Raw genomic sequence first — 13,018 nt, forward strand, 5'->3', positions numbered from 1 at the left:
CATACAAATGTTCAAGAGATGGCTTGAGTGTCGAGGGCTGAAAAAGACGGGAAAAAGGGCAGACCTGATCCAGCAGTAGCCTTTTTATCGACACCTTTTTCTTGTGTGCACTGCCTTACGCCACAGACAATGACATTCTCCTGTTTCAACAATCTATCCTTTACCACCATATGCCCTGTCTTTCTTATATATTATATCCTCTGGTTGTCTTATGTCTCTGACCGTTTTTGGGGGTAATTTACACTGCTATTTTTGTGTAGCGATCGCAAATGCTACTCAGTGACAGCCAACGCTGTCAGCCAACACTTTAAATTTTTTCATTAAATACAAATCCTAGTTCTATAATTTATTTACACTTCTCTCTTCCTAAAGTTGTTGTTTTTACAACAGAAAAGGCAACAACTGTGGCAGTCAGATACCATTTTAATTTTTTTCAGGTCATTCATTGTCAGACAGAAGAAGCACGGCAAAACACCACGCTAAAAAATAAGTAAAAATATCAAAATGGCTTACCTCTTCGGCCTCTGTAGGACCATGACCCCCAAAAATGTTTACTGCATATGAAGGTGAATGGCTACACCTTGCTGGCATTAAACTGGTCTTTTGGATGTCTGCACAAGTTGATCCATTGTTCACATTTTTCCCCTCTTTTTTGGCTTCAAAAAACATATGAAGAAAACATCCTTCATATGTCGTAGTGTCTAGAGTCGTTTCTACAAGTTCCATAGCAGCAGTGTTTCCTCGGCATGTTCTTTTTTGGAAGATTACCGACAGAAAACAAGTAGTAATAACATGAGTTGTATGTGAGGGTGTGTCAATGTTGACCCACTTCCGGGTTACGATAGCGACGTCACGGTCTAAAAATAGCACTCGTGTGGTACGCTATTAAAATGTGTTGCATGTATATGGGCAAGTCCTCTTTAATCAACATACTGTATCTACAACCCCTAGCAAAAAGTATGGAATCACCAGTCGTGGACGAGCACTCACTCAGACATTTTATTATGTAGAACAAACTCAGATAAAAACCTTGAAAAATAATGAATTAGTTCAAAAGTGCAACTCTTTAGCATTCAGAAACACTAAAAGAAATGAATTAAAAAAAACATTGTTACTTATATAGAGCAAGTGCAGGGAAATAAATATAGAATCACTCCATTCTGAGGAAAAATATATGGAATCATGAGAAACAAACAAAGAAATAACAATCAAAACACATCTCTAGTATTTAGTTGCACCATCTCTGGCTTTTATGACAGCTTCCGGTCTCTGAGGCATGGACTTGATGAGTGACAAACAGTATTCTTCATCAATTTGGTGCCAACTCTCTTTGACTGCAGTTGCCAAATCATCCTTGCAGGTCGGAGCCTTGCTTTGGACCATTTTTTTTCAATTTCCACCACAGGTTTTCAATAGGGTTGAGATCTGGGCTATTTGCAGGCCATGCCATCGACTGGATGGGTCTTTCTCCAAAGAATGCTTTAACAGTTTTAGCTCTGTGGCATGATGCATTGTCATTTTGGAAAATGATTTCATTATCCCCAAACATATTTTCAATTCAAGGGATTAGAAAGCTGTCTAAAATTTCAATGTAAACATGTGCATTTATTGAGGATTTACCACAGCCATCTCCCCAGTGCCTTTGCCTGACATGCAGCCACATATCATCAAGGACTGAGGGGATTTTAATGTTTTCTTCAGGCAGTCATCTTTGTAAATCTCACTGGATGGGCACCAAACAAAAATTCCAGCATCATCACCTTGTCCAATGCAGATTCTTGACTCATCACTGAAAATAGCCTTCATCCAGTCATTCACAGTCCATGATTGCCTCTCCTTAGCCCATTGCAGTCTTGTTCTTTTCTGTTTAAGTGTCAATGATGGTTTCCTTTTAGCTTTCCTGTATGAAAATCCCATTTCCTTTAGGCAATTTTGCACAGTTCTGTCACATACCTTGACTCCAACTTCCTCCCACTTCTTCATTTGTCTTGTTGTACATCTTCTGTTTTCAAGACAAATGGCCTTTAGTTGTTTGTCATGACGTTTAGATGTCTTCCTTGGTCTACCAGTACGCTTAACTTTAACAACCTTGCCATGCTGTTTGTACTTGGTCCAGATTTTTGATACAGCTGACTGTGAACAGCCCACATCTTTGGCAAACGTACCTGTAGTGTTACCTTCTTCAAGAAGTTTGATAATCCTCTCGCTCGTCTCAAGAGACATCTCTCTTGTTGGAGCCATGATTATTGTGAATCCACTTGGTCCAGCAGCCCTCCAAGGTGGGATAACTGCACTGTTTTTAACTGCTGACTAACGAGCAGATGTAATCTGAGGCAGCGGCCCAATTAAGGAAAGGAAATTGACTGGGTGTGTCTGTATTTTCTACTCAAAATGGAGCGATTCCATATTTCTTTCTTCAGAATGGAGCGATTCTCTAATTATTTCCCTGCACTTGCTCTATAAAAGTAACATTTACTGACCACCACAATGTTTTTTATACGTGTCTTTTAGTGTTCCTGAATGCCAAGGAGTTGCATTTTTGAACTAATTCATATTTTTTTCAAGCTTTTTATCTGAGTTTGTGCTACATAATAAAATTAGTCCAAGACTGGTGATTCCATACTTTTTGCTAGGGTTTGTATTCTGTCACCAGAGGAGGACCACAAATGCGTCACGTTTTTCAAGTTTATTGAGGTTTCAGGGCAGGGCAGGTGAAAAGACGGCAGTACAGATAAGCGCTAGGCAAGAGTCAGGTTTCCAAAAGCAAAAGGCAGGTCAAGTTACCAGGGCAGGAGAGAAGGCAGCAGTCGGGCAGGTTCAGATACAGCAGCAAGAGTCAGATTCAGAGAGCTAGGCAAGCAGGTAACGGGCGGATTTGCAGACGGTCGGATTGAGTGGAACTGAAAATCTATGGAGATAGAATAGTGCCAAAAGAAGTGATGTTGTAAAATGAAAATTAGGGTTAGGGTTAACTAAGAACTATTCTACTAGACTGTATTCTTTACGTCTTTTTTTGACCACGACCTGGAATGATATTTTTGTGTTTGTGTTTTACAACAGATTATTTCGATGTACAAGTAGTTTTTTTCGTCTGTGGTTACAAGTGACTTTTGTGTCTGAAAACGTGACAATGGGGAGACAAAACTCGTGAGGTTGTAATTGGTGGTTTTTAACCTGTAGAAAAGAAAAAACACCCGTAGAACAAAAAAATCACTTGTAAACGAAAAAAAAAACACTTGTAGAATATTTTTTTTTTTTTTTTTACATTTTTTTACATGTTTATTTCACACCGCAAAATTTGGAAATACAAGTTTTTTTTGTTTTTTTTTACAAGTTAAAATTAGTCATTTTACAGGTATTTTTTATTTTATTTTAAAACTAGGTTATGAGTATCTTTTTTTGGCTCATAAAACTCGACAAGAATGTGACAAAACTTGTGCACCTGTAATTGGTCATTTTTAACCCGTAGTGAAGAAAAAACACCTGTAGAACAAAAAAATAAATAAAATACTTGCAAACAGAAAAAAACAACTTATACAACAATTTATTCCTTCGAGTTTTTTTCATGTTTATTTTACAACGCAAAATTTGGAAAAACAAATGTTTTTTAGTTCAAATTGGTCATTTTACAGAGATAATTTTCATTTTACAACCTCACTTCTTATGGCACTATTCTATCTCCATAAAAATCAAGGCTTTAGATACACAGGTTAAACGTTGAGTGAAGCAGTGCTATTGGCTGGGCTATGAGGAGGTGAATTGAGAACAGGTGGGGAAAATTGAAGGAAATCAGGCAATCATTTCTATACATAACGGTTAGGATCGTTGAAAGAAGGGGGCGCGGTTGGCGGATGACGAACTCTTGATCTGATTGGTCTTTGAAGGCAGGAGGTGCAGGGGGCTTGTATTGGGGGCCGCAGCTAGACTCTTTTCACCATATGTGAGTACTGCATACAAGACAATTGAAACTAGCAACATAAAACACAACATAGAAAACACATCATTTCAGTATCAATATTAATTATTTGTAATGATATTATCCTAACTTAATATACAGAAGTCTTAAAAGTCAAATCCACCAGTTACAAGTATTAGTAGACACTTAGATATCGATACATTTCAGCAAAATATGTAGGCTACTGTCCTGCTTCTGTTTACACTAGATAGTATTAAGTTGCAGCACTACTTGATGTGTTTAGTATTTGTTGCCGGTCAGTTTAATGTCAATTTAAAAAAAAAAAGTGAGCATTTTTTTGTTGTTGTTTTTTTTGCACCAAGTAATCAAGAATTGATTGACATTGAAAATATATAGAGGGTTGGACAAAATAACGGAAACACCTTTAAAAAATCAACAAAAACTAATTTAATATGGCGTAGGTCCACCTTTTGCGGCAATAACAGCCTCAATTCAACTTGTGAATTGTTTCCGAAGGAATTTTAAGCCACGGTTAGAATACCCTTTAACTCTTTTAGAGACGATGACGGTGGAAATCTACATCTTAATTGAATCTCTAGAACTGACCATAAATGCCCAATAATGTTGAGGTCTGGGGATTGTGCGGGCCATACGAGATGCTCAACTTGTTGCTCATGCTAAGAGCGTAGGTTTGCATAGGGACGGTAGAGACAAAACACTACCAACTTTTTAGGTTGCTCAAATTGTCCCCACCAACTTTTAAGCAACCTAATTTGTGTTATATAATGACTTCAGTTATATAGGTAATTTAGATCAGGGGTCCCCAACCTTTTTTGCACCACGGACCGGTGTTATTTGGGTCTTTTTTTTTTCACGGACCGGTGTTCTGACAAATTTTCTAACCCATCAAAAATTGCAACGATGCGGTTCTGCGCATGCGCATAACGCTAAACATTGCCGCAAAATGCGCAAATGCAGCGATTCCAAAGTAAACACTACACACTTTCTTGAAAGAAAGGAATATTAACTTACGTTTAATCATGGAGAAACTTCTGGAAAAGGTCTCCTCAGATACATCCTGCCATGTAAGCTGCACACAACAACTGCACACCGCTCTCACCATTAAAGACTTCGCCTTGACGTTAAACATTAATTAAGAAGCCCGCTTCACAATGATACGATGTTGGAAATTGTAGCAAGGTTTTCAATGCTCTTGCAGCGATGTCAGGATATTCCAGAATGACTTTAATCCAGAACCTCGGTAGAGTTGTTGTCTCAAATGTACGTTTAATAAGGTCGCCGTCATTTGCGATGATTTGCTCTACAAGTTGATCTTCCTTTTGCACAGACATGCTCGAATCACTCGGTTCAGTTCGTGGGTCTTCGAGGTTGTTCCTCCTCAGGTGCCCTTTTCGCCGTAAAAATATCTCCAAAGACGTCTGTTTTCCATTCATCTTCGCTTGTGTGGGGGCTAATTATTTCCGGGAGCAAATGTGCTGCGCCCGCGGCTTAGCAATAAGTTATTATCAAGGACAAGCGCACATAGATATATTATATACACAAACAAGATGTACTCTTAGCAGTCCAATCAATGGATTTCTATGACACCATTGTAATCTATCCCGTAGTATTATATCTAGAGTAGACAGGGATATTGGTGTGTTAAGCAGGGTCACAGGGTTGATTCAGCCAGAATGCGGTCGTTATTAAATTATTATTTTTATGCGGCCCGGTAGCAAATGCGTCACGGACCGGTACCGGTCCGCAGCCCGGCAGATGGGGACCCCTGATTTAGATTGTCTTCTTATCTGTTTTAATTGTTGTAATTGACCCCACCATTACTATATATATATTTTTAAAAATTTTGTTCAGACTTACATGTACCTCTTTTCACTTGCTGAATGTGCCGGTCCATTTTTTTCCCTCCTAAACGCACATTCGATTGGCTGATTAATTGACCCACCCCACCACCACCACACATTACATATTATAGATATTAGGGATATTAGAAGTTTTTTTCAGCAGCAGCAGCCACTGTAAGACATGTAAAAATACGTCAATGTTGTGGAAGGGGGGAACTCACCACTGATTTTGCTACTGAAAGTCTGACCTGCATCCACGTGAGCATAACATTAAACTGTGTGAATTTATCTAAACTAATCTGCAAAAGTCAAGTAAGAAGCTGCTTAGAGAGAAGTGTCCTCCTATGTGTTTACTACTGTTAACGTTAAATTAACTGTGAGAAAAGTAGTGAACCGAGGTTTACCCGCTTCACCCCAATTATACTTTCTATTTTATTGATGTGGTCTTAAAGCAGCTTACAAAGGAGCTTTCTTTTTTTTTTTTTTTTTTTTTTTTTGAGTTTGGCTGTGCTTGTGGACAAAAGCAGTAGTGGTTTACCTGAAGGACAGCTCTATTTTTATTTATTTTTGTTATTCCCTGACAAAGAAGTTTTTTCAGTTATATTTATTGTGTATGTTAATATAATTTAAGTTATGTTTAAAAAAATGCAATTTAAATGTGCTCATAAAATCATTTTTTCTGGAAGTTCTCAAAATGTTTCTTTAGTAGTTTTTGAAAACAAAATTTTTAATTGAACCGTGTAGGCTGAACCAATATGCATAAAAGTTAGTATAAGTCAATACAGCCATGTATCCGGCCCGCCTCCACATTTGGTCCGGCCCCCTGAACTTTTTTTTTTTTTTCAATAGTGTTATTTATTTCCTGGCTTTTTTCTGTGAAGAACCCAGAGAGGGTTATTTGGTTATTATCTATTTAATTAATAGTGTTATTATATTATATTATATTATATTATATTATATTTTATTTGCTTTTGTTCAGTGAAGAATCCAGAAAGGATTATTTGATTGTGGCTTTCTGAAAAACAATAATTTTTTACATCTAGGCACTCCTGCAATCGTCAAACCTTTTCTGTTACAAACTGACCCAGCCCCTCATCAGAGAAGGAAAAAGTTATGTGGCCATCACAGGAAAAAGTTTGGGGACTCCTGCAATACGGATTTATTTTGCATTGATCATTATGAATGTCCAGTCCCCAGCAAAAAGCGTACATGCAGGTTATGCCATATCGTCCCTACCAATGTTGAGACCGAACCTACGCCATTGCCTCATGCCATTCTTTAACAATTATGTTCAATGATTGTTATGTCAAAATGTTATGTGTTTCCATTATTTTGTCCAACCCCTGTACGTTTGCCACTAGGAAGGTAATACATTTCCCACCAACATACCACAAATGAAGACCGCAGCTTTGGAATTGGAAGGTGAGCACTATATTCGTGTGAAAGTTAAGCCGGCAGACAGAGAAAACAGTCAGTGGAGTGACTGGAGTCCATCTGCATCCTGGGTGGCACCAAGCGTGGTGTCAAAATCAGCAAAACGAGGTAAGGATGAGAGAAATTGATCAGCAGATTGCTGGCATTTTAACAGGGACGTTGTTTGTTCTGTGCAAATTTGAATGTTGCTGTTTTCATTTATTCCAGCAATATGCAAATCCTTATTCAAGTCCAATTTCTGCACATTTAACTTTTTATTTCAGAATGGCGTTTTGATCAAACCTTCATAATATTTGCTGCTTTGATCATCTTGATTGTCGTGATTGTCGTGATGCTGATTTTTTACAAAAGTAGTATCAGCAAGAGGTGAGAAAGAACGCAGTAAACTGAACATAGCTTTGCAATGTTGAATGCTAATAATTTTTTTGTTTTTTTACTATTTCAGATTCTTTAAAGTAAAGCCAGTTCCAAATCCTTCAAAATACTTAAAAAGAAAGGTAAACTAGAATGCACAGTTTCTGCAGCAACTGCACTTCTTGTAGATTTTTGGTCACTTCCTATTATTAATTTTAGGACATTTTCGGCTCATTTTCCTTTTTCTTCTTTTGAATTTATTGTGTTCCATTGACAGCGCTAGACGTCCAATTACTTTTGACTGGAAGGGGCGAATTAATGAAAGTTCAGTCGCCCCTCTCAGTCGAACAGGATTGGACATTTAGCGCCGATAATGGCACTGAAACATGAGCATTAACAGCCAGTTTTCTCAGTTTGAATGAATTACATGTCTATCGTTGTCAACGGCAGACAATGAGTTAATTGTTGGTCACTTCTTTGTTAATTTCTGTTGATTTTGGGTCAGTTACTAATGATTTTGGGGAATTCTTGGGTCACTTTCTGTACATTTTTGGTCACTGAATGTTGGGGCGACAAATGTTTTTTGACAAAAAAATAAGGGAGATTATTTGCATGTCCGAGTTGAAAAACAATGGGAGTGAATGGAAGCATTTTTTGTGGAAGTTCACTGTGCCATTGGACATGTATAGGGAAGTTTTTGTCAAATTTTGGCAAAATTGAACGTTGGCAAAAATTGGCCCATAAGGGTCTTTATTTTTTAATTTTTTATTTTTTTTTAAATATGTGAATAATGTGAATCGGAGAAGAATTAAAGGACAAGTAGCATTTCAATTATTATTATTATTATTATTTTGCCAACAGAAATGAATAGAGCTTTTTGTAAAACAAACAAACAAACACACAAACAAACAAAAAACTTCTTTTTAGCTCATCTATGTACATAACGGGCAAAATCGAAAGCTGCGCAGTTTGAATCTTTGGAACATTCGAAGTTGGAAAGGTGTAAATCTGTCTGTTATATTTGAAGCTAGCTTTATGTACACCTACACTTCAAAAACACACATCCTTAAAACTGGTTAAATTCCCTTGTTTTCAGTGTAAATCTACTTGAAATAAGTAAGGTCAAGTGGATTTCTTGAAATAAGAAAATATCTAGCTGAAAATGAGATCAGCAGACTTATTTTAAGCAATAAATTAGTATATCTAATCTTAAAAAAAGCTTTGAAATGTCAGAAATGTTCTTAATTTAAAAATAGATATGGTTTAAAACATTATTTGAAAGCAATTTTTTCTTAAACAGGTGAAAAATTACCAACTTTTAGGTATATGGGCTTAATAAGAAAAAATTGTATTATTTAAAGCAAGATGGAGAAATTAATCTGAGTAAATTTAAGAAAAGCAATCCTCAAACATTATAAATTTGCAGTGTAGCTTGGCTAAAACAAACACGCAGGAAGTCGATGTAGCTTTTGTAGAGGTTGGTAGTTGCTTCCCCAGTTGCTGTAATGGCAACCCTTTCAGGATGGAAGGAGCAGGAAAGCAACATAGAACATAGAATAGAATACATAGACTACATGGGGGCCACATGGCTCAGGACAAAGGAAAGGCTGACTAGATAGAAGTTATCCTATCTGGTGACAAACTATAATAAGGAAAACATAAATGTTAACTGTATGCACAATTCACAAGTCGGAGTGAATAGTCTGTGAAATGCAGAAAAAAATTATATATTTTTTTAGGGGGAGCTTTGCTTTGTAAAGCATCCTCATTATTTAGATATCAGCTTCTAAAGGGTGTATACATTTTTTGGACACTCTGTATCTGCATTTCCGAATTTTCTTCCCCCTTCTACATGTGCAAATACTTGTTGCTGCGGTGTTTCGTTCCCTAATGTAACACTACTCCTTAACCATTGGATCAAAATGTGGGAGTGGTTTAGCCCCCTTCATCTTCCCTTTCGTTTTCCCTTTTCTTATCTAAGTAGTTGGGGCACTGGTAGCTATAGCTGGCTCCTCACCCTTTTTCCCCCTGTGCGTGTAGCTGTCATTTTTTTGTTTCTTGGGAGTGTTGTATTTAAATAAGGTGAAAACCATGTGTTTCTTGCCCAGTAAAGAATATTCTGATTTTATATGTGTATATAAGTAGAATACTAATAAATAAAGGGCCCATTTAATCAGCTAATAATCTCCTTAAAAGTGTTTTCTGGTTCTTTTTTTCTGCAGACATTGCTGAATCCAAATTGTGCTGGATTATACTTGCACACCGCCCACCCTCCTGACCACATCTCCCCAGTGGAGGTATGTGAAAGTAAGGATGAGGTTACTTCCACATTCGCCACCAGTGCTAATCGTGTCCAGGAGCCTCCTAACCACATGGAAGCACCGTCGGTTTCTGGTGCGAGCAGTCTCGTAGACAATTCGTCGTCTTCGTCTTGTTTCTCTAACTTGGGTTACTTTGTGAACGGGTCCTCCGGCAGCTCTGTTCAAACTAAGCCAAATCACGTCTACTTCGCATATAAAGATGAATTCCACATTGTGCACAAGGCCCGTAATGCCAATCTCCAGATTCCTCTCCATCTTTGTACTGCTTTGGCCAAGTCTCCAAGCTGCGAGAGCTTGAAGAGAGGGGCACAAAGCCCAGATTCGGGTTTCTGTACTGGAAAAGAAGATGAGGAGGTAAAGGAAGATAACTCGGGTGTAAATAGGGATGAAGACCAGATTTCAGGTCACTGTAGCTCCTCACAGCTAAGCTTACCTCTCCATCTTCCAGAGCAGATTTGTAGCTCCTCGACTCCTCTTTGTCTGTCACAGATAACCTCGGATAGCACTCAGACGCCTACGCTAACAGCTAACGTAAGTGCCGCAGGCTGGCCCGTTGCTTCTACAACATATAGGCCTTCTTCCATGCCAGTAGAGTCCTGCAAAACGGGTTATTTCATCCTGCAGGAGATACAAACTACTTCCAGGAATGCGTCTATCTGAGGTCAATCTCTGCCTCGCAAACACACTTTCTTTTGTTGCTGCTAAAAATTATGCTTAGCGTTGCACCGATTAAAGTAAGGGTAGAACAACGTGCTGATGCTGTGCAATATCTACTTTTCAAGATCAAATTTCTAACCCCTGGTCACCATACCCAAGATGGCCACCAGCTACGTACGCAGCCGTAAAAAAAAGAACACTTGTCGCCCTTACCAAGAGCATAATAGATGTCCAATGTACCGATCGCAAAACCACGCCCCCAAATCACAAAAGTCGGACACCCAGTCGTAGAGTTGCATAATGTGAGTGAGTGAGTGAGTGGCATAATGTGTGGTGCTGATTTTAAACATCTTTTTTCTAACTTTAAATTACAAAAAACCCAATGGTTTAATGCTGTGCGTGGGATACCTGTAATTCCGACAGCAGGTACCCTGAAAGATTGGGGGGAGGATTTTTTTGTGCCTTTTTCAAAGGCTAAAAAAGGGCTCGCCGATTCACGCTATGGATAAGGCTCTGTCGTCGACCAAATACACAACTGAATGTCAATACAGTCATTCAAGGACACTTTGGCCATATCGCAGGTCTTAATGCACAATTCCGATTTTTTTGTCACTTTTTTTTTGGGGGGGGGGGGGGGGTGCCTGTTCAAACTGCCATTGTCCATTGAGCCCATTTAAGTATCATGCATGCGCACAAATTCGCAGTCCGAGATGCGCTGAGCAAACTGACCCGCATGCGCAGGAGCATCAAAACAAATGACCACACATGCTGGTTCAACGTCATTCAAAGGTGATCATATTTTGATTTCCAAAAAGAGAACACAAATAACATACAACTAGGCCTGCAAGCAGGACTGACGCAGTTTGGCGCAACTTGGAGGTCACGCAAACTCAGACGGCACGCAGGTCAGGGTTGTGGCAGATTGTCCCCCTCTCGTAATCTCATGAGAACCTAACTTGCTCGAAACTCGCTTCAATTCAAGGGGGCGCCACTGAGCCATTTTTTTTTACGGTTTTTCGTAATGTTGCAAGATTATCGAAATTTACGCAAAGCCACATGTACGTGAAAAGTTTGGTTAGTTTTCGTGCATGTTCAGGCCTCCAAATATAAACTCTACTATAAATCGATAAAAATTTCACATTCGATCCAAAATACCCTGTTTTCCTGTTATATTTGGAATATGGGCGCAAGAGACCTTTTGGAGCATTTTTGCATAAGGTATCGACTCCCCAAATTTCATTGCTCTATGTTGAAAAAACTTAATAGGAGAGGGCTTTTTTAAAACTCCTTTCTGTCACCACCAGTTGGCGCTGTAGGGTTGATGCAAATGACCCCTACAGGACCCGTCAGAGTATGACTCTCAACAAGCACGGGAAGTTTGGCGCAGATATGTTGTTTATCAGCCGAGTTATGACTGTTCAAAATTTTTGGCGAGACAAAATGTTGACAGTCATTTTCACTTTCCTGGTAGACCCTTCTGCTTCAAACAAACCTCAATATTTTTCATCAGGCACCTGAACACATGTCTTAAGTCTCCCCTGATGCAGATTTGAGGTCAATAGATTTTTTCCCTTGGAGGAGGAGCCTGTCTCATAAAAAAAATTCCTGTTCCCACTAGGGGGCGTTAGGCCTAATGGGTAATATTTCAATGCACTCGTGTTAAGGGTGGGATACCGCGCTTACTTGCCAGATATGAAAAAGATTGAACGTTGTGTCAAGGAGCTATTAGTTATTTACTGAATTTGTCATTTTGCCGAAAAAAATGGCCGACTTTGGCACCACGCCCAGGTCACACCCATGAATGAAAACACACCATTTAAAAAACTTAAGATCTCATATGTCTCCTGAACAGTCTCACCAATTTTGAAGACGATTCAACTAACTCCCTCGGCGAAAAGGTCTCAAATGTGCACCCTGTAAATCGATAAAAAATTCACATTCGATCCAAAATAACCGATTGCCTGTTGGGTTTGGAATATGGAATAAGGAATATAATCCTTTGCAGAACAATAAGGCCTTGCATGCATAGTGCTCGGGCCCTAATTAATACCCGTTTAGTCTTATATTCAAAGTTCATATGGATTGATAGCATGCACGCACTGTCCGTGCATGACACACTCACACATACGGACAGTTTTCCTCGACTCTCAGCCGTGTAAGCAATCTTGAAATATTGCTCATTTGGAACAGAGAGAAAACCGAGCATTCTCAGGCTTATCCTCAACCCATTTCTTTTATGACTGTTTTCAAGCCGTGTTCAAGCTAGGCGCTAACGTTAACGCACAGCTGCACCGCTGCCGTACCACCTTGTCTCTCTCACTCTTTGCTGACGTAATTGCTGCATGACTTCTGATTTGGCGGACTTGACAATTCAGACAGCAGCAACATTCTGGAAAAATGTGGCCGAGATCGGATTTTGACCACAATCGAAAGTATGTGACATGGATCGGATTTCAAATGGTCCACTTTTATGC

The 13,018-nt window shown here is 38.9% G+C and overlaps 1 protein-coding gene across 2 annotated transcripts in view; it reads left to right on the top strand.

Annotated features, from left to right (window-relative positions):
• The window catches only part of il2rb (interleukin 2 receptor, beta), a 31,507-nt gene extending 20,367 nt beyond the window's left edge, over nt 1-11,140 (top strand). The window contains exons 7-11 of one of the 2 annotated variants that reach the window (XM_057860610.1): nt 7,144-7,320; nt 7,476-7,578; nt 7,658-7,709; nt 9,789-10,241; nt 10,377-11,140. In XM_057860610.1, coding sequence (XP_057716593.1) covers nt 7,144-7,320; nt 7,476-7,578; nt 7,658-7,709; nt 9,789-10,241; nt 10,377-10,547 — 956 coding nt within the window. In that variant the 3' untranslated portion in view covers nt 10,548-11,140. Of the gene's footprint in view, nt 1-7,143; nt 7,321-7,475; nt 7,579-7,657; nt 7,710-9,788 lie in introns of both variants that reach the window. The other variant, XM_057860609.1, reaches the window with a different exon arrangement.
• The last annotated feature ends 1,878 nt before the right edge of the window (nt 11,141-13,018 follow it).

Source organism: Corythoichthys intestinalis, chromosome 16 (genome assembly GCF_030265065.1).
Source record: "Corythoichthys intestinalis isolate RoL2023-P3 chromosome 16, ASM3026506v1, whole genome shotgun sequence".
Classification (NCBI taxonomy): Eukaryota; Metazoa; Chordata; class Actinopteri; order Syngnathiformes; family Syngnathidae; genus Corythoichthys; species Corythoichthys intestinalis.